The sequence below is a fragment of the Periophthalmus magnuspinnatus genome, chromosome 8, assembly GCF_009829125.3.
Source record: "Periophthalmus magnuspinnatus isolate fPerMag1 chromosome 8, fPerMag1.2.pri, whole genome shotgun sequence".
Taxonomy (NCBI): domain Eukaryota; kingdom Metazoa; phylum Chordata; class Actinopteri; order Gobiiformes; family Gobiidae; genus Periophthalmus; species Periophthalmus magnuspinnatus.
The window spans coordinates 6,501,421-6,521,933 of NC_047133.1; the positions used below are offsets into that span (position 1 = coordinate 6,501,421).

The 20,513-nt window shown below is 49.9% G+C and overlaps 1 protein-coding gene across 1 annotated transcript; it reads left to right on the forward strand.

Moving 5' to 3' along the window:
• Positions 1-3,594: 3,594 nt before the first annotated feature.
• On the forward strand, positions 3,595-18,748 carry mvp (major vault protein). The gene is made up of 17 exons (XM_033970470.2): positions 3,595-3,824; positions 7,142-7,326; positions 7,470-7,665; positions 7,772-7,895; positions 7,987-8,118; positions 8,442-8,536; positions 8,622-8,858; positions 8,943-9,068; positions 10,578-10,796; positions 13,286-13,521; positions 14,059-14,256; positions 14,741-14,885; positions 15,332-15,543; positions 16,546-16,662; positions 17,135-17,261; positions 17,886-18,074; positions 18,234-18,748. The coding sequence occupies exons 2-17, from the start codon at positions 7,163-7,165 to the stop codon at positions 18,354-18,356; spliced, it is 2,640 nt and encodes an 879-aa protein (XP_033826361.1). The 5' UTR covers positions 3,595-3,824; positions 7,142-7,162; the 3' UTR covers positions 18,357-18,748.
• Positions 18,749-20,513: the final 1,765 nt, after the last annotated feature.

Genomic DNA, 20,513 nt, shown 5'->3' on the forward strand with positions numbered 1-20,513 from the left:
GGAGGAGACTGAGGAGGAGAGTGAGGAGTACACTGTGAGGAGGAGAAGGCTGTGAGTAGACCAAGGAGCAGACTGTGAGGAGCAAACTGTGAGGAGCAGAGTGAGGAGCACACTGTGAGGAGGAGACTGAGAAGGAGAGTGAGGAGCACACTGTGAGGAGGAGAGTGAGGTGCAGACTGTGAGGAGGAGGAGACTGTGAGGAGCAAACTGGAGAGCAGAATATGAGGAGCAGACTGTGGAGGAGACTGAGGAGGAAGAGACTGAGGAGTAAACTGTGAGGAGCAGACTGAGGAGGCGAATCAGGAGCACACTGTGAGGAGGAGACTAAGGAGGAGTAAACTCTGGAGCAAACTGAGAAGCAGACTGTGAGGAAAAGACTGAGGAGCAGACTGTGAGGAGGAGGAGACTATAAGGAGCAGACTGAGGGGGAGACTGTGAGAAGCAGACGAGGAGGAGACTGTGGAGGAGACTGTGATGAGGAGGAGACTGTGATGAGGAGGAGACTGTGGAGGAAAGTGAGGAGCAGACTGAGGAGGAGGAGACTGTAAGGAGCAGACTAGAGGGCAGATTGTGAGGCGGAGCAGACTGACAAGCAGACTGTGAGGAGGAGGGTGAGGAGACTGTGCGGAGCAGACTGAGGAGGAGGAGACTGAGGAGGAGACTACGGCAAGCAGACTGTGAGAAGCAGACTGTGGGGAGCAGACTAAGGAGCAGACTGTGAGGAGCAGACTGTGAGGAGGACATTGTGAGGAGCAGACTGTGAGGAGGACATTGTGAGGAGCAGACTGTGAGGAGGACATTGTGAGGAGCAGACTGAGGAGGAGGAGGAGATTGTAAGGAGCAGACTCTGAGGAGGGGGAGGAGGAGATTGTGAGGAGCAGACTGTGAGGAGGAGATTGTGAGGAGCAGACTGTGAGGAGGAGGAGGAGGACATTGTGAGGAGCAGACTGTGAGGAGGAGGAGCAGACTGAGGAAGCAGGAGGAGGAGATTGTGAGCAGCAGACTGTGAGGAGGAGACTGTGAGGAGGAGAAAGAGGAGATTGTGAGGAGCAGACTGTGAGGAGGAGAAGGAGGAGATTGTGAGGAGCAGACTGTGAGGAGGAGACTGTGAGGAGGAGGAGCAGACTGAGAGAAGGAGGAGCAGACTGAGGAGGAGGAGATTGTGAGGAGCAGACTGTGAGGAGGAGGAGCAGACTGTGAGGAGCAGACTGTGAGGAGCAGACTGAGGAGGAGGAGATTGTGAGGAGCAGACTGTGAGGAGGAGGAGCAGACTGTGAGGAGGAGACTGTGAGGAGCAGACTGTGAGGAGCAGACTATGAGGAGCAGACTATGAGGAGCAGACTGTGAGGAGGAGACTGTGAGGAGCAGACTGTGAGGAGGAGGAGCAGACTGTGAGGAGCAGACTATGAGGAGCAGACTGTGAGGAGGAGACTGAGGAGCAGACTGTGAGGAGCAGACTGTGAGGAGGAGACTGTGAGGAGGAAGAGACTGAGGAGTAAACTGTGAGGAGCAGACTGAGGAGGCGAATCAGGAGCACACTGTGAGGAGGAGACTAAGGAGGAGTAAACTCTGGAGCAAACTGAGAAGCAGACTGTGAGGAAAAGACTGAGGAGCAGACTGTGAGGAGGAGGAGACTATAAGGAGCAGACTGAGGGGGAGACTGTGAGAAGCAGACGAGGAGGAGACTGTGGAGGAGACAGTGATGAGGAGGAGACTGTGGAGGAAAGTGAGGAGCAGACTGTGAGGAGGAGGAGACTGTAAGGAGCAGACTAGAGGGCAGACTGTGAGGCGGAGCAGACTGACAAGCAGACTGGGGAGCAGACTGTGAAGAGGAGGGTGAGGAGACTGTGCGGAGCAGACTGAGGAGGAGGAGACTGAGGAGGAGACTACGGCAAGCAGACTGGGGAGCAGACTGTGGGGAGCAGACTCTGAGGAGCAGACTGAGGAGCAGACTGTGAGGAGGAGACTGTGAGGAGGACATTGTGAGGAGCAGACTGTGAGGAGGACATTGTGAGGAGCAGACTGTGAGGAGGACATTGTGAGGAGCAGACTGAGGAGGAGGAGGAGATTGTAAGGAGCAGACTGTGAGGAGGGGGAGGAGCAGACTGTGAGGAGGGGGAGGAGGAGATTGTGAGGAGCAGACTGTGAGGAGGGGGTGGAGGAGATTGTGAGGAGCAGACTGTGAGGAGGAGGAGCAGACTGAGGAGCAGGAGGAGGAGATTGTGAGCAGCAGACTGTGAGGAGGGGGTGGAGGAGATTGTGAGGAGCAGACTGTGAGGAGGAGGAGATTGTGAGGAGCAGACTGTGAGGAGGAGGAGCAGACTGAGGAGCAGGAGGAGGAGATTGTGAGCAGCAGACTGTGAGGAGGAGACTGTGAGGAGGAAGAGGAGACTGTGAGGAGGAGAAGGAGGAGATTGTGAGCAGCAGACTGTGAGGAGCAGACTGTGAGGAGGAGGAGGAGATTGTGAGGAGCAGACTGTGAGGAGGAGACTGTGAGGAGGAGACTGTGAGGAGCAGACTGAGGAGGAGACTGTGAGGAGCAGACTGTGAGGAGGAGACTGTGAGGAGGAGACTATGAGGAGGAGACTGTGAGGAGGAAGAGCAGACTGTGAGGAGGAGGAGCAGACTGTGAGGAGGAGACTGTGAGGAGGAGACTGAGGAGCAGACTGTGAGGAGCAGACTGTGAGGAGCAGACTGTGAGGAGGAGACTGTGAGGAGGAGGAGGAGGAGCAGACTGACGAGGAGACTGTGAGGAGGAGGAGCAGACTGTGAGGAGGAGACTGTGAGGAGGAGCAGACTGTGAGGAGCAGACTGTGAGGAGGAGACTGTGAGGAGGAGACTGTGAGGAGCAGACTGTGAGGAGGAGACTGTGAGGAGGAGACTGTGAGGAGCAGACTGTGAGGAGGAGACTGTGAGGAGGAGGAGCAGACTGTGTGTCACAGTTCTCCATGATTTTCCTCAGTCCGGCTCCGTTTTTCAGCCTGTTCCGGTCCTTCTTTTGGCCCCTCCCTGGTTTCCCTGCCTTGTTTTGCTCTTGTTTTGTTACTCAGCCCAGAGTCGCCTATTTACGCCGCTTCTGTTCAGTTAGTTCTTGCTCGATCGTTGACGCGTCAAGAGCAACATTCAAGCTCATCTGAAAAACTCTGTTTACTTTTCTGCAATTCTGAACTTACATTTATATCTGTTTGAGTTCTGTTCCTGAGTTTATTTGCCCAGCCTGTTTCTCTTTTTGAATCCCCAGTGTGGGAGAGATTTTTGTTGACATTAAATAAGACATTATTCCTCAGTTGTTTAGTCCCTGATTTACCTTCTTAAAGGACACTTTCTGTTGTAGTTTGAGACATTTGACGGTTCTCTTTGTGTTGCATTTGAGTCCAGTTTACCCGTGTGACGCTGAGTCTGTACTGACGCGCTCTTTCCAGTTGGGGTCAGATTGGTAAAAACACCTGGGACTTTTCTTGTATAAAACTGGGTTAGGGTTAGGGCGGTGGGACAGGGAGCACGGGGGTCTAACCTGGAACTGTCCCGGGTCAATAGAGACGTCACAGATCCACGCGCTCTCCCCAGATGTAATCAAAGCTACAGTCCTGACCACGCGCGCACACGTACCGTCAGAGCCGAGAAACCACGTGACTGTTCACTGCGAGGATTTCCGGGATCGCACTCACTCAGCGACGCACCAGGGCACGGACTCGAAACCGTCCTGTACCTGAGTCTGAGGTTTTCTCCGAGTCCGAGCTGAACCAGAGTCCGTCCTGGTCTAGAGCTGGTCCTGATTCAGACCCTCCGTCCTGGTGCACGAGCCTCTGCGCGCACGAGCTTTGGTAAGTGACCCGAGGAGCGCGCGCTCTCCTTTAAGAATCTTTTTTAAATTATAATAAACTATGCCACTTTTATTCCAGCGTTCTGGCGCAGTTGGAGCTCGGTCTGCGCTTCCGCGTTTTCAGACTTTACGTTTGATTTCCGCGTTAGACAAACCTCCACAGAAACCGCAGAAATTCAATGTGCTGTTTTAAAATGAAAAACAGTTTTTGTTTTTTTTCATTCATCGTGGTTCAAACTCTCCCTGGAAACCCTTCTGTGCGCTCATTTGCACTTTTAACATGCGCAGTTTACAACATTTTGTTTTTGTTTTGTTACTGTATCAATTTGAAGTCTCAAGATGTTGATGCAAAGAGTCGAGTCTGAAATAGTCTTAGGGGGAAATAGTTTGCAGACCTACTCAATTTAAAAGTCTTATCTTATCTGCGTCAAAATGTGAATTAATCATTATAATCTGATGAGTTTCTATAAAGCTGCGCATGCGCAGCTCGGCCTCTCGTGTGTCATTGATCCTCGGGGCCAGATTCAGTCATAATAATGTGATTTCATGTTTTTCTGTTGATCTTTTTCCTAATGTGAAAAATCTGTGCAGTATCACGCATGCGCAGTGGGAAGAGTGCGTGGACGTTTCTTCCTCGTTTCAAACAGTCAAAATCTCTGCAGTAATAAAAGTATCAGTATTAGCAGTAGTAGTAGCAGTAGTAATAACAGTAGTAATAGTAGTAGTGATGCATAGATCTTTTTTTTTTTTTTAACTTTAGTACTTTATCAATATATTCATAAACCAAATGTCACATGACTAAAAGTGATCCTGGGCTCTGGTCTCTGGCCTCAGTCCCGGTCTCAGTCGCAGTCTCAGTCCCGGTCTGGCCCGGGACATGGCTCTGATCCTGATACAAAGGGTAGTTTGCGATGATGTCATTGAGCTGTGCAAATAATCACATTAAAGTCCTATATGACTCTTCTGAGCTTTAAGGCGTGTTATAATGCTGTTACCTTCTCAAATTCACACATTTTTGATCTCCAAAGCTCAAAATGCTGTGTTCCACCTTGTGATGTCGTGAAGTGGTAGGTAGTTTTCAAGTTAACAGCTGCTTTTACTTTTAGTTCAGTAGAGTTAGGCAATTCCAGGGTTGAAATGATCCAAATGATTCTCGTGAAGGTGTGTGGAGTTTAAAACACAGTGCAGCACTTCTGTATTACCACTTGATGACATCACAAGGTGGAACAGACTGTTTCTGTTTGAGAGACTGTGGTTTGGAGGAAGACATGGGGTGTTAAATATTTAAAAGTCTTGTTTTTGTTCAGGAAATTGGTTATTATTTAGAAAAATCATTTCAAGTGACAGTGGCTCAGTGGTTAAAGCATGTGTCCTGAAGGTCAGAGGTTTGATTCCTGCTGGGGCCAAGTGCTGTTGCTGTGTCCTTCGGCAAGACACTTCACCCACATTGCTTAGTATAAATGTGATTTGTGAGTATGAGTGTTGGTGGTGGGAGAGGCTGATTGTGTGATTGGCAGTCTCATTTCTGTCATATGGAACAATTTGGCCCCTATAACCTCGATGAGCTTCATTTGACTGGAGCCGAACGCTGTGAGTGACGTCACTTCTTTATACAGTCTGTGATCTGAAAACTGCAGTGCTGTTTGTGGAGCATCATCATCAGACTCTCGCAGAACAAAATCTATACAGAGAAGAGTGTGGTGTGCAGAGGAGCAGTGCATTCTGGGAGTAATGTAGGACTGCAGGTCTTAAGTCGATTAGTCACTGGGAGGTAGAATATGATGATGTGAGGGAGTATTTACTTCTATGGGGTATTAAAGAGGAGGTATTTTACTTCTATGGGGTATTAAAGAGGAGGTATTTTACTTCTATGGGGTATTAAAGAGGAGGTATTTTACTTCTATGGGGTATTAAAGAGGAGGTATTTACTTCTATGGGGTATTAAAGAGGAGGTATTTTACTTCTATGGGGTATTAAAGAGGAGGTATTTTACTTCTATGGGGTATTAAAGAGGAGGTATTTTACTTCTATGGGGTATTAACTGTAACACGTAAGATATTTAGATCACCATGTTTCCTTTGATTGTTTTGAAAATGCTATATTCGCCCAAAACAACATATTAACATGTTTTATAAATTGCACTTTAGTTTTTGTCGCTCTAAGTTTCCCCTACCTTTGCTGTCTGTGCTAAGTCACTCCCCCTTCAGAGCATTATCGCAGCACAAGCAGCTGCACCTCACTAATGAAACTACTGCACATCACAGGTGTTGTGCTGTGCACAGTTTTGTATCATGATTTTGTATATTTATGGATAATTGTCGTGACGTATGTTTGTGGGCGGAGCCTTGTACAGAATCTTACAGCTAACTGTAGCGAGGGTTTGAATGTTATAACTTGGTAGAAAGCTCAAAAACATTTATTTTGCATAATACCCCCACTTTAATAAAGATTTGAAGTTTTCTATAGTTCTACAGTTTTCTAATGCTCAGAGGGACAGTTTCCTCGACGTCTGGACTGAGGGCGGTGCAGCAGACACAGCTCAGACCTGAGGCTCTGGCCCTGGTGTGAAACACAGCATTTCTGATAAATGTTAAAACAAGGCAGGCAATGACAAGGAGCCCACAGAGTGATGTTCAGATGGACTGGCTCCATTGAGCAGCTGCTCTGAGGAGATCTGTAAACAAGGCTTTGGGGTCTAATTTACATCAGAATATAGAACAGTCCAAACAGGAGGTGATGAGTATACCACCACCTGCTCAGACTGGTTTAAAAACCAACGGGTGATTCACTTTTCCAAGAAGTCAGAGCCGGAAGCAACTGGTTGTATTGATGGATCTGTCCATTCCTCTTATGTCAAACATGTGGTGGGTCAGAATCAAGATTTAGAGCTTTTGTCAGTTCCACACCTCATTTATTTGATTCATGTCCACCATGTATTTGGTTTTTATACAGTACATACAGTCTATAGATACAGCATGAGAGCAGTGCATTGTGGAAGCTCAGGTGTGGCTCATACCTCACAGGCTTATCAGAGTTTACTGTTCCCTCAGACCCATAGCAACACACATCAACACTGTCACACACCTTATAGATAGTTAGATAATAACTACAGAGGGACACAAGCACAACAGCTGATTCAAGAGTCACTCCTCTGGATTCTGAGGCAGTAAAGAAGGAGCCGCTCCCCTCTGCACAGTGTAATGTATGTGTATGTTCATGGACATACATACATACACATGCAGTATATATGTATGTATATATGTCTCTACTCTCTCTCCTCTTCTCTCACCTCTCACTTCTCCTCCTCCTCTCCTCCAGATCTTACAGTGATCCCTAGGAATGTCGAGGAAGTCTAGCTCTCGTGCTGCTGATGTAGAAATGTCTGTAGACGCGTCCATCATCCGTATCCCTCCTCATCACTACATCCATGTCCTGGACCAGAACACCAACATCGCCCGGGTGGAGATAGGACCACTTACCTACATCCGCCAAGACAATGAGAGGTCAGTCCTGGTGTAGTCCTGGTGTAGTCCTGGTGTAGTCCTGGTGTAGTCCTGGTGTAGTCCTGGTGTGGTCCTGGTGTAGTCCTGGTGTAGTCCTGGTGTAATCCTGGTTCAGTCCTGGTTCAGCCCTGGTCTTTTTGTAGGGTCCTCTTCCCTCCCATGAGGATGGTGATGGTTCCACCGCGCCACTATTGCATCGTGCTGAATCCTGTTGCCCGTGACGACAATGGCCAGGTGCAGTTCGACCAGTCAGGACAGGCCAAGCTGCGGCACGCTGACCAGGAGATCCGCCTCACCCAGGATCCATTTCCCCTGTACCCCGGGGAGGAGGTCCAACAGGTACTGCCACCTATGGGAGGGCATCTGACACACCACAGGGAGGGCATCTGTCACACAGGATACAGGTCTTTGGGAAGGCACAGCACCTGACTCTTTGTCTCTACAGGATGTGACTGCACTGCAGATTGTGTTCCCGGACACGGCTCTCAGACTTCAGGCTCTGCTCGACTTCACTGATGCCTCAGGGACCAAGAGGACCGCAGGAGACGAGTGGCTCTTTGAGGGACCAGGTCTGAGACTAGTCTGGCTTTAGTCCCTGGTTTAGTCCCTGGTTTAGTCCAGGTTTAGTCCAGGTTCTGACCCAGTCTTTCCTCTCTATAGGGACTTATATTCCGCATAAGGAGGTTGTGGTTCTGGAGACCATCAAAGCCACAGTGATCCGAGAGAACCAGGCCATCAGACTGAGAGCCCGGAAGGAGGGAGTGGACCGCAGCGGAGTCAAGAGGGTCACAGGTAAGGATATGCTAAAAACACGCCAAAAACACACCAACAGCAAAATAGGAACATGCCAAGAACACACCAAAAACCTGCCAGAAACACCACAAAACACTCTCAAACCAGGCCATCTGACCATCTCCTTAGAGTGTGAAGTGAATAAAGCCACATTGCGGAGCTTTGAGACACAAGGAACAGTTCCCCAACTCTGCAGGGACGAGCTGAATTATTTTGTCCCTGGTTTCAAATTGCAATGTATATTTAATGTAATATTTAGTCAGTTTGATATTTTTGATGTGAATGTTTCTTGATACTGATCTCTCGTGTTTGCGTCTCTTCAGGGGAGGAGTGGCTGGTGTCTAAAGTCGGGGCTTATCTCCCTGGAGCTCATGAAGAAGTCATCGACATTGTCAACGCTTTTATCCTCACAGACAAGGTCTGAACCAGGACTGAACCAGGACTGAACCAGGACTAAACCAGGACTGAACCAAGTCTAGACCTCTGCTCCTGTCTACCTTTAGAGGGCGCTGCATGTCCGTGCGCTCCGGCCCTTTAAGGACGCAGGGGGGCGGGACCGGCGCACAGGGGAGGAGTGGCTCGTGACGATGGCGGAGCGAGAGGCGCACATCCCGTCTGTATCCGAGGAGGTAGTGGGTGTCGTCGCGGTAACCACGCTCAGCAGCCGCCAGTACTGCGTGATCCTCGACCCGGTGGGAGATGATGGGAAACCCCAACTCGGAAAGAAGAGGGTCATCAAGGTGAGTCTGTCTGCTCCTGTCTGCTTTGGCTCCTCTCCTCTGGCTCCTCTGGCTCTACTCCCTCTGATGGTTTTTCTCGTTCAGGGGGAGAAATCCTTCTTCCTTCAGCCCGGAGAGCGTCTGGAGAACGGGATCCAGGATGTGTTCGTTCTGTCTGAGGAGGAGGGGCTGGTGCTCAGAGCTGTGGAGGCCTTTGACGATACAGACCCGGTAAGACCCCGGACTAGACCCCGGACTAGACCCCGGACTAGACCCCGGACTAGACCCCGGACTAGACCCCGGACTAGACCCCGGACTAGACCCCGGACTAACTCATAGACCATATATGTAAATTGACATAGCTAAACTGCTAGCCGCCACGTTCCAAACAGGAAGTGAGGGGCGCACTACGACACCACTGACTCTGGCTCTGATTCTCTTTCTATGTAAAAAGCGTAGCTCCTCTCTCTGTACCTGCTGCTGTCAGGCTCATCGTTCTGACCTTAAAGTGTTTGTATTAACACTACATGATCCTGGGGGTTTATTTCATTATTGTGTTCCTAAATCAAGACATGAACGTTAATAACAGACCAATTGGGTGAATTCTTTCCCCGAAAGTCGCACCCGATAGCAACAGGTTTGACTGATTGATTTTGGCTGCTATGATACTCGCCATTGGAATTCCAAATATGGAACTCGGCTCCAAATCCGGCCCTATAACTGCCAGCCTCAAAGAGCTTCATTTGACTGGAGCCGAACACTGTCACACTCCATCAGTCCACTTCTTTATACAGTCTTTATGTCTAGTCTGAACCGGGTCTAAACCGGGTCTGAACCGGGTCTGAACCAGGTCTGAACCGGGTCTGAACCAGGTCTGAACCGGGTCTGAACCGGGTCTGAACCGGGTCTGAACCAGGTCTGAACCAGGTCTTTACTGCCTGGTGTGACTGCAGGGCTGTGTCCGTTCCCACAGTTCAGGACTGAGGCTTTGTTAATGTTGATAAATGAGTTTGTCAAAGACTTGTTGGTGTAGAACATGAGTCAGAGACAGGCCTCAGATCTGTGAGGACCCAACAAAGGATTACACAGATATGTATAAACTTTATTTGTGTTTGTGGTGGGGCAGAGTGGCATGTGCTGCGCCCGGTTCAGCCCAAACATACGTTCTGTTCACTGGAAAAATGTACATGGATTTAAGACTGAGAAACAGGTCCAGTGACGTCCTGTTCTAAACCGACAGACTCCACCTCCTCAGAGCAACACTGGAACACGTAGCAAATTTCAATTATGTTTCTGCTGAAAAACATTTTTGAACCCACACATCTGTTTTTTTTAATATTATTAAAGCATATTGTACAGAGCAGTGGGCAGGGAAAGGGGGTAGGTGAAAACAGAAATTTGAGTACTCAACCTTCCAATGCAGGACTACAGAATTACTCAAACCTGTAGGAGTCACTCTAAATACAAGGTTAAATAAAAATAATGAGTACGGTTAAGGTACGCTTTATTGTCTGTGTCTCTGGGTTAAACCTGCATTTGACCCATCCATCAGTGTCTCTGGATTAAAACTGTCACCCTGAAGGCTTATAAAAGGCAATTTTGTCTCCTTTAATCCAGGTTTACTACCAGTTTAGCACTGGTTAGACTGGTTTAGACCTGATATAGTCCTGGTTTAGTGTTGGTTTAGTAACTGGGGTGTTTAAAATAAGTGTTATTTTAATTTGACTGCCTGTGCTGCAGTTTCAAGATGATGAGGAGGATGACGAGGAAGAAGAGGAGGCAAGCGGGGCCAAACGCCGGCGCCGCTACGGGGTCCTGCGTCGCCCTGGAGACCGGTGGATGCTCCGCGGGCCCATCGAGTATGTGCCTCCTGCTACTGTCGAGGTGGTACTGCGACGCCAGGCCATTCCTCTGGATGAGAACGAAGGAATCTATGTGAGAGACATCAAGACTGGGAAAGTGAGTCATCCTCTGCATCTCTGGTCCTCTGCACCTCTGCATCCTCTGTACTACCGTCCTGCCTTTTTACCATATGTTCCCTGCCTCCTCTCTGTCCCCCTCTGCCCCTGTCTGCCCCCGTCTGTCTCTCTGCCCCTCTCTGCCTCTCTGCCCCTCTCTGCCCCTCACTGCCTCTCACTACATCTCTCTGCCTCTCTCTCTCTCTGTCCCTCTCTGCCCCTCTCTGTCCCTCTCTGCCCCTCTCTGTCCCTCTCTGTCCCTCTCTGTCCCTCTCTGTCCCTCTCTGTCCCTCTCTGCCCCTCTCTGCCCCTCTCTGCCCCTCTCTGCCCCTCACTGCCTCTCACTACATCTCTCTGCCCCTCTCTCTCTCTGTCCCTCTCTGTCCCTCTCTGTCCCTCTCTGCCCCTCTCTGCCCCTCACTGCCTATCACTACATCTCTCTGCCCCTCTCTGCCCCTTTCTGCCCCTCTCTGTCCCTCTTTGTCCCTCTCTGCCCCTCTCTGTCCCTCTCTGCCCCTCACTACCTCTCTCTGCCTCTCTCTGTCTCTTTGCCCCTCTCTGCCCCTCTCTGTCTCTCTCTGTCTCTCTCTGCCCTTCTCTGTCTCTCTCTGTCTCTCTCTGTCTCTCTCTGTCCCTCTCTGTCTCTCTCTGTCTCTCTCTGCCCCTCTCTGTCTCTCTCTGTCCCTCTCTGCCCCTCTCTGTCTCTCTCTGCCCTTCTCTGTCTCTCTCTGACCCTCTCTGTCCCTCTCTGCCCCTCTCTGTCTCTCTCTGCCCTTCTCTGTCTCTCTCTGCCCCTCTCTGCCCCTCTCTGTCCCTCTCTGTCCCTCTCTGTCTCTCTCTGCCCCTCTCTGCCCCTCTCTGTCCCTCTCTGCCCCTCTCTGCCCCTCACTGCCTCTCACTACATCTCTCTGCCCCTGTCTGCCCCTCTCTGTTCCTGTCTGGCCCTCTTTGTCCCTCTCTGTCCCTCTCTGCCCCTCACTGACTCTCTCTGACCCTCTCTGTCCCTCTCTGCCCCTCTCTGTCTCTCTCTGCCCTTCTCTGTCTCTCTCTGACCCTCTCTGTCCCTCTCTGCCCCTCTCTGTCTCTCTCTGCCCTTCTCTGTCTCTCTCTGCCCTTCTCTGTCTCTCTCTGCCCCTCTCTGTCCCTCTCTGCCCCTCTCTGTCTCTCTCTCTGCCCCTCTCTGTCCCTCTCTGCCCCTCTCTGCCCCTCACTGCCTCTCACTACATCTCTCTGCCCCTGTCTGCCCCTCTCTGTTCCTGTCTGGCCCTCTTTGTCCCTCTCTGTCCCTCTCTGCCCCTCACTGACTCTCTCTGCCCCTCTCTGCCTCTCTCTGTCTCTTTGCCTCTCTCTGCCCCTGTCTGCCCCTCTCTGTTCCTCTCTGTCTCTCTCTGCCCTTCTCTGTCTCTCTCTGTCCCTCTCTGTCCCTCTCTGCCCCTCTCTGTCCCTCTCTGCCCCTCTCTGTCCCTCTCTGCCCCTCTCTGTCCCTCTCTGCCCCTCTCTGTCCCTCTCTGCCCCTCTCTGCCCCTGTCTGCCCCTCTTTGTCCCTCTCTGTCCCTCTCTGCCCCTCACTACCTCTCTCTGCCTCTCTCTGTCTCTTTGCCCCTCTCTGCCCCTCTCTGTCTCTCTCTGCCCCTCTCTGTCTCTCTCTGCCCTTCTCTGTCTCCCTCTGTCTCCCTCTGTCTCTCTCTGTCCCTCTCCGTCCCTCTCTGTCCTTCTCTGTCTCTCTCTGCCCCTCTCTGTCTCTCTCTGCCCCTCTCTGTCTCTCTGCCCCTCTCTGTCTCTCTCTGCCCCTCTCTGTCTCTCTCTGTCCCTCTCTGCCCCTCTCTGTCCCTCTCTGCCCCTCACTGCCTCTCACTACATCTCTCTGCCCCTGTCTGCCCCTCTCTGTTCCTGTCTGCCCCTCTCTGTTCCTGTCTGTCCCTCTCTGTCCCTCTCTGTCCCTCTCTGTCCCTCTCTGTCTCTCTCTGCCCCTCTCTGCCCCTCTCTGTCTCTCTCTGTCCCTCTCTGTCCCTCTCTGTCCCTCTCTGTCTCTCTGTCCCTCTCTGTCCCTCTCTGTCTCTCTCTGTCCCTCTCTGTCCCTCTCTGTCTCTCTCTGCCCCTCTCTGTCCCTCTCTGTCTCTCTCTGCCCCTCTCTGTCCCTCTCTGTCTCTCTCTGTCTCTCTCTGTCTCTCTCTGTCCCTCTCTGTCTCTCTCTGTCTCTCTCTGTCCCTCTCTGTCTCTCTCTGTTTCTCTGTCCCTCTCTGTCTCTCTCTGTCTCTCTGTCCCTCTCTGCCCCTCTCTGTTTCTCTCTGCCCCTCTCTGCCCCTCTCTGTCTCTCTCTGCCCCTCTCTGTCTCTCTCTGCCCCTCTCTGTCCCTCTCTGCCCCTCTCTGTCCCTCTCTGCCCCTCTCTGTCCCTCTCTGTCCCTCTCTGTCCCTCTCTGTCTTTCTCTGCCCCTCTCTGCCCCTCTCTGCCCCTGTCCCTACTCTAACGTTGTGCTCTTGGGCCTTAGGTGCGCGCCGTCATCGGACACACGTACATGTTGACTCAGGATGAGGAGCTGTGGAGGAAGGAGCTTCCCGGGAATGTGGAGGCACTGTTGGCATCTCCTCTTGACCCTTTGGCCGATCGTTCCGACCGGAATCGTGCTACAGACCAACGCCTCAGAGATAAGACCCGTGTGGTGTCCTACAGGGTCCCACACAACGCCGCCGTGCAGGTGTACGACTACAGGGAGAAGAAGGCTCGGTCAGTGCCAAACACAGTAACACAAGGGGGTCAGGGGTTAGTGGTAGGGGGTTAGGATCTGGGGGTTAGGGGTTGGTCTTGGGGGGGTTAAGAGTCAGGGGGTTGGGGTCAGGCAGTGGGCAGGGACCTGTGGGTGGATGTCACTGACATGTTAAACACTTTACAAATGAAGAGAAAACTTTACTGCAGGACATTTCTGTGTTTACAAAGGAAGAGGTTTGTGTCTTTAATGCTAATGCTAATTTTGAGGCATAATAGATGTTTCATAGGTTTTTATATTTTATGCTTTAATCAATGTTAGCATTAGCTTTGAGACACAGTGAGCTTGTTCTGTTATTAGGATCTTGCTCAAAAACTATGACGCAAACAAGAGGTATGAGGATGTTTTTGCCGTGGTATGTACTGTACATGTTTATGGCATGTTACTTACATATTTTTGGCTGCTTACATGTTTAGTATGTTACATGTTTTTTTGCGTGTTAAATGTATTTGGCGTGTTACTTACATGTTTTTGGTGGTTTTTTTGGCATGTTTCAGGGTGGTTTTTGGCCCAGAGCTCGTCATGTTGGGGCCTGATGAGCAGTTCACTGTCCTCTCTCTCTCTGGGGACAAACCAAAGCGAGCGAACGTGATCAAAGCCGTGTGTTTGCTGCTGGGACCCGACTTCTGCACCGACATCATCACCATAGAAACGGCTGACCACGCCCGCCTGCAGCTGCAGCTCGCATACAACTGGTACAAATACCACAGACACTGTTACTATGAATATCACTTCAAATACTACTACTACTGCTGCAGCTCTCATATAACTGGTGCTCGTATACGTATGTGAATCACATAATTGGCTGGAGCAGCTCGTCCCCAGTCACACTCACTGAATCACACTGAAAAATAGCGCAGAATGAATTGTTGTGTGTTTATTTTATTTTCAATCCCGGTTCGATTTTTTTGTGCGCAGCACAGATTTTCTGTGCGCAGAGACCGTGTTAGCAGTGCGCAATTGCACACGCGCGCAGTTTAGACTGAACAGTGACTACAACTAATAGTACTACTATACTACTGCTGCTACAAATTGCTACTAATTACTACTGCAGCTCGCATACAGCTAGTACGCACACTTATAATATTAGTATAGCTACTACTACTACTACAGGTCGTACAACTGTTACTACAAATAGTGCCACTAATAGTACTGTTCCTGCTCCTCATCTGTGTACAGGCACTTTGCTGTGAAGTCCCCTGTGAGCGCAGAGGACGCCGCTGCCCTTTTCTCTGTCCCAGACTTTGTAGGAGACGCCTGTAAAGCCATCGCCTCCAAGATCAGAGGAGCTGTGGCCTCTGTGCAGTTCGACGACTTCCACAAGGTAAGGAGGAGGAGAGCGGGAGGAGCAAGGAGAGACAGAGGTTGAGTGAGGAGAGAGGGAGGAGGAGAGAGAAGGAGAAAAGGGAGGAGAGGGTCAGAGAAGCAATGGCGTCTGTGCACTTTGACTTCCACAAGATGAAAAGGAGGATGAGGAGAGAGGAGGAGAAGAGAGTCAAAGGACCGGTGACTTCCTTCAATTTGACTTCCACAAGGTGAGCAGGAGAATGAGGGAGGAGGAGAGGGAGGAGGAGAGAGAGGAGAAGAGAGTCAGAGGAGCTGTGGCCTCTATGCAGTTCGATGACTTCCACAAGTTGAACGAGAGGAGAGGCGCAAATGATGCAGAGGATGGTCAGATGGTAGAGAGGATGGTCAGATGGTAGAGAGGATGGTCAGATGGTAGAGAGGATGGTCAGATGGTGCAGAGGATGAGAGATGTCTCTCCCACAGAACTCAAACCGCATCATCTGTTCTGCGGTGTTTGGCTTCGATGAGAAAGTAAACATTCGCCACAGTCTGGAGTTCCCTCAGAACCGTTTGGTCATCAGCAGCGTGGACATTCAATCTGTGGAGCCCGTGGACCAGAGGACGAGAGATGCTCTGCAGAAGAGCGTGCAGCTCGCCATCGAAATCACCACCAACTCCCAGGAGGCCACAGCACGGTCAGTACCACAGGCTAACACAGGGGGGCGTTGCACGGTCAGTACCACAGGCTAACACAGGGGGGCGTTGCACGGTCAGTACCACAGGCTAACACAGGGGGGCGTTGCACGGTCAGTACCACAGGCTAACACAGGGGGGCGTTGCACGGTCAGTACCACAGGCTAACACAGGGGGGCGTTGCACGGTCAGTACCACAGGCTAACACAGGGGGGCGTTGCACGGTCAGTACCACAGGCTAACACAGGGGGGCGTTGCATGGTCAGGACCACAGGCTAACACAGGGGGGCGTTGCATGGTCAGGACCACAGGCTTATACTGCGTTCAAATCGGAGCATCAAAAACGTGTTGGACGTCTCTAGTTGAATGCCTCTAATTGAATGGCTTTGCATTGCATGGTCCATAATTTGCCTTTTTTTCTAACTGGTGCGCCCAGCATAATTAAGTTGCCACTAGTTTGTAGCTGATGTCTTTCTACTTTTTCCGGATAATAACATCACTACATCACTGCGCGTAGTCTCTGATTGGTTGACGCTGTGCCAAACACCACAAGGTCAACTTTTTCAACTCTGGCATCTGACGTTTTGGACAGAGCGTCCAGTGCGTGAACACTCACGACACACTGCATCAGACTAGTGCCGCTCTGCTGTTTGAAAACACACCACAGAAACACAGGGCAGTCTAGACTTTACAGGTAAAATGCTCCTGATGCCCCAGTGTGAACGCATCATTACACAGGGGGGCGCCGCACAGTGACTATCACAGACTAACACAGAGGGGCGCCGCACAGTGCGACTGTAGTACCACACACAGGCACAGTTTGTGTTTGTCATTCAGTGCTAATGCAAATGCTAATTTTGAGACAATAAATATCTTAAAGTTTGGATTAGCTTTGAGACACAGTGAGCTAGTAAGCACACTGCTGGGTACAGAGCCTATACTGATTTAAATAGACTTAAAATATTGAAAAATAGTCAACCTTGGTTGGTTGTTCTTGTGTTCAGTCACGAGGCAGAGCGTCTGGAGCAGGAGGCCAAAGGGAAACTGGAACGCCAGAGAATCACAGACCAGGCCGAAGCCGAGAGAGCCAGAAAAGAGCTCCTGGAACTGGAAGCACTCAGGTAAAAGCAGGACTAAAGCAGGACTAAAGCAGGACTAAAGCAGGACCAAAGCAGGACCAAAGCAGGACCAAAGCAGGACCAAAGCAGGACCAAAGCAGGACCAAAGCAGGACCAAAGCAGGACCAAAGCAGGACCAAAGCAGGACCAAAGCAGGACCAGTAGTACTACACAGGGGCTACACCCATACTCCAACAGGACTCCACCAGGACTGAACCAGAGACCAAAGGACTTTGTGAGTTCCAGTCTGGATGTCTCTCTTTCTCCTTTAGTTGCCGTTGATTAAAATAATTTGAATAATATTTATGAGTCTCAAATCATGTCTGTTGTGTGCCATCTGTTACGTCATGTCTGTTATTTGCTGTGTGTAACGTTGCGTCCGTTGTGTGCTGCGTGTTACATCGTGTTTGTTGTGTGCTGTGTGTTACGTCATGTCTGTGTGCTGTGTGTTACAATGTGCCTGTTGTGTTGCCAGCGCGGCGGTGGAGAGCACCGGAGCTGCCAAAGCTGAGGCTCAGTCCAGAGCAGAAGCCGCCCGGATCCAGGGAGAAGCTGCAGTGAACGAGGCCAAACTGAAGGCCGAGGCCCAGAGGATCGAGGCTGTGAGTGACTCCTGACCCCAGACTGACCCCTGACCTCTAACCCTCAACCTAACCCAGAGTGACCACTGACCCCTAATCCTTAACGAGGCCAAGCTGAAGGCTGAGGCCCAGACTGACCCTTAACCCCAACACTGACCCTAATTCTCAATGAGGCCAAAGTGAAGGCTGAGGAATCTTGGAGGGTCCTGTACCTGTTTGTTCCCCTGTGTCTGAGCAGTGTGTCTGGCCCAGTGCAGATATGTTGTAAAAGCAGGTCAGAAATAAGTCCACTGTGTTCTGTCTGAACATGATTAGAAAGTGTTATCAGAATGATCAGCAAGTGCACTGTTAGAATGCTAAAGTTTATTAGCATTACCATCACAGCTAAACCCTGCTATGAGTTGTGAAAAGTGCTTATAAACTCACCTTATGCATTCAGAACATTCTAATTATTCACCACGGTAAGTGAGGAATAACTTTGGACCACTACAAACCACTTAAAATGAATGTTTCACATTTTTAAGATGATAAAAATCAGGTACAAAGACTTTAATTAAAAACGTGTTTATCAAAGTTTACAGTAATACTCGTCAGTTGCACATTTTTCTGTGTCTCGTAACTGGTGATGGTGTTGTGGGTCCCCAGGAGGGAGAGCTGCAGCGTCTTGCCCAGGCTCGGGAGCAGGAGCTGGGGTACAAGAAGGACATGGACCACCTGGATGTGCAGAAGCAGGAGAAGCTGGCCCAGATCGAGAGCAATAAGTTCAGTCAGCTGGTGCAGAGTCTGGGGGCCGACACGCTCAAAGAGATGGCCAAGGCCGGGCCCGAGCTACAGGTGAGGGAGGGGCTAAAGCGGTGAGGGAGGGGCTAAAGCGGTGAGGGAGGGGCTAAAAGATACTAACCATAGACTGTATATAAGTTGGCATAGCTAAAGAGAAAAGCATGATGGTCTCTGTAGTCTGTGTCGCTCACTCTCTCCCTTTGTATGTTTCAGGTTAAGATGCTGCAGGCTCTGGGGCTGAAGTCCACTCTGATCACAGATGGCACCTCCCCTATTAACCTGTTCACTACCGCCAATGGCCTGCTGGGGAATCTGCCGGGACAAGGACAGGAGTAGAGACCCGAGTTCAGAGATCGAGATCCAAGTCCAGAGACAGAGATCCAAGTCCAGAGGAGGAGAAGGCGAGAAGGAATGTCGTGAAAGAAGGTTTATTTTGTTAGTTAAGTCTCTTCACCTGAAATGTGTAAAAAGCCAAAATGCCTTTTTATAAAAATATAACCAAATGAAGAAAAATAACAATTTTAATTTGAAGTAAAACAGCTTGAATCCAAATGAACACTGTGAGAGCCATTTTAGCTCATATAAAACGCTGTTTCCTTGTCTCCTCTCTCGTCTTGCCCCCTTGTCTCCTTGCCTCCTCGTCTCCTCAGGCCAAGGCTTTTGTTGAAATGAAGTTTACATTTGTTGCACTTTTTCCCCCAAAGCCTTAAATAAATGAAGTGCTGCTTATTCTGTCTACAGAGGGTTTTTTTTTTACTCAGGGTTCAGTCCTGTTTTAGCTCTGGTTTATTCCTGGCTTATTCCTGATTTAGTCCTGATTTAATCCTGGTTTAGTCCTGGTTTAGTCCTGGTTTAGCCCTGGTTTACATAGACTCATGGTTTGTGCCATACTGTGGAAAATTACAGCCAACATCATTTCCATGGAAACAAGCCAAACAAATGACAAACTAATGAGAGTCATGTTTGTGGAGATTCAAACTCACAATTAGGGCTCATATTTTTAAAGAAAACATGTTTTATGTACAGTGAAAACATAAAAAAAAAACATGCTTTTATTTTAGTCTATTTTTGGCTAAAAGTTACACTATGACTTTAATATAACTTTAATTAAAAGTGTGTTAAAATATCACAATAATACAAATATGTCAGTACTGAACATGTTTCTGTTTCGTGGCGCTGGTCTAATGATGGTTTACACTTCAGTGGCTCAGAGCTGATAAATGTGTTTAAACTGTGCTACATTTCATTTTCCACCAGAGGGCGCTCTCTAACACCTGAACAAATCTGAACATATAATACAGAGGAGAACAGTGAATACATGACACAGAGGAGGTTAATACAAAGAATTAAGATTTATTTAAGACTGGCAACTGACAGGGATATGGAAGGATGGGAGGGCATCTGACACAGGGATACGGGAGGATGGGAGGGCATCTGACACAGGGATACGGGAGGATGGGAGGGCATCCGACACAGGGATACGGGAGGATGGGAGGGCATCCGACACAGGGATACAGAAGGATGGGAGGGCATCCGACACAGGGATACAGAAGGATGGGAGGGCATCTGACACAGGGATACGGGAGGATGGGAGGGCATCTGGTGGTGGGTGCAGTTGAAGCCCCTCCCTCCTCTGCATTATGACACTGGCTCTGTCTCTGCGTCTCTTCTTTTCACTGAAACGCTGATTTTTCTCTCTCCCTCCTCCTCCTCTGAACTCTTCACTCCTCCCCCTCTTCTCTCTCATTCCTTTACTCATCCCTCTCTCCTTTAGCTCTCTCCTCCTCCTCCCTCTGAACGCTACACTCCTCCCCTCCCTCTCTCCCTCCTCTCCCCTCCTGCTCTCTCTCCCTTCCTCTTCTAAACACTTCACTCCTCCCCCTCTCTTCCTCTTCTCTCTCTCTCTTTCTAGGCTCTTGTCTTTCGCTGCGGACAGAGTTTTTAATAATTTATCACCATCTAAAATTCAAATGACCCACCACCAGGAGCAGCTCTCAGGAGAAGAGGAAGAGCAGAGGAAGGAGGGGGAGGGGGAGGAAGGGTAAAGGAATGGAGAGAGGGAGAGAGGAGGAGAGACAAGAGGGGGAGATGAGAGGAAAGAGGAGATGAAGGACAGGGAGAAAGAAGGATAGCGGGAGAGGAAGGAGGTAAAAGAATGGGGAGAGCGCGGAGGTAGGAAGAGAGGAAAGAGGAGAAATAGAGGGAAGACGAGGAGAGAGGGAGGAAAGAGAAGGGTAAAGGAATGTAGGGAGTGAAAAGAGAGAGAGAGAACAAAGAGAAAGGAGAGAGAACAGTGCAAAGATGCTGTTTGTGATGGAGCCGCAGCCCGGTCCCTTAGTGATGGTTACCATGACAACCGACTCCGACTCGCCCTAGAAACAAGAAGAAAAAATATATATAAATAAATAAATAAAACACAGCGGTTAAGAAACGTTTAGACCAGCAGAAGTTAGTAGGCGTTTAAAGCTACAGTGTGGAGTTTTTGTCCAGACA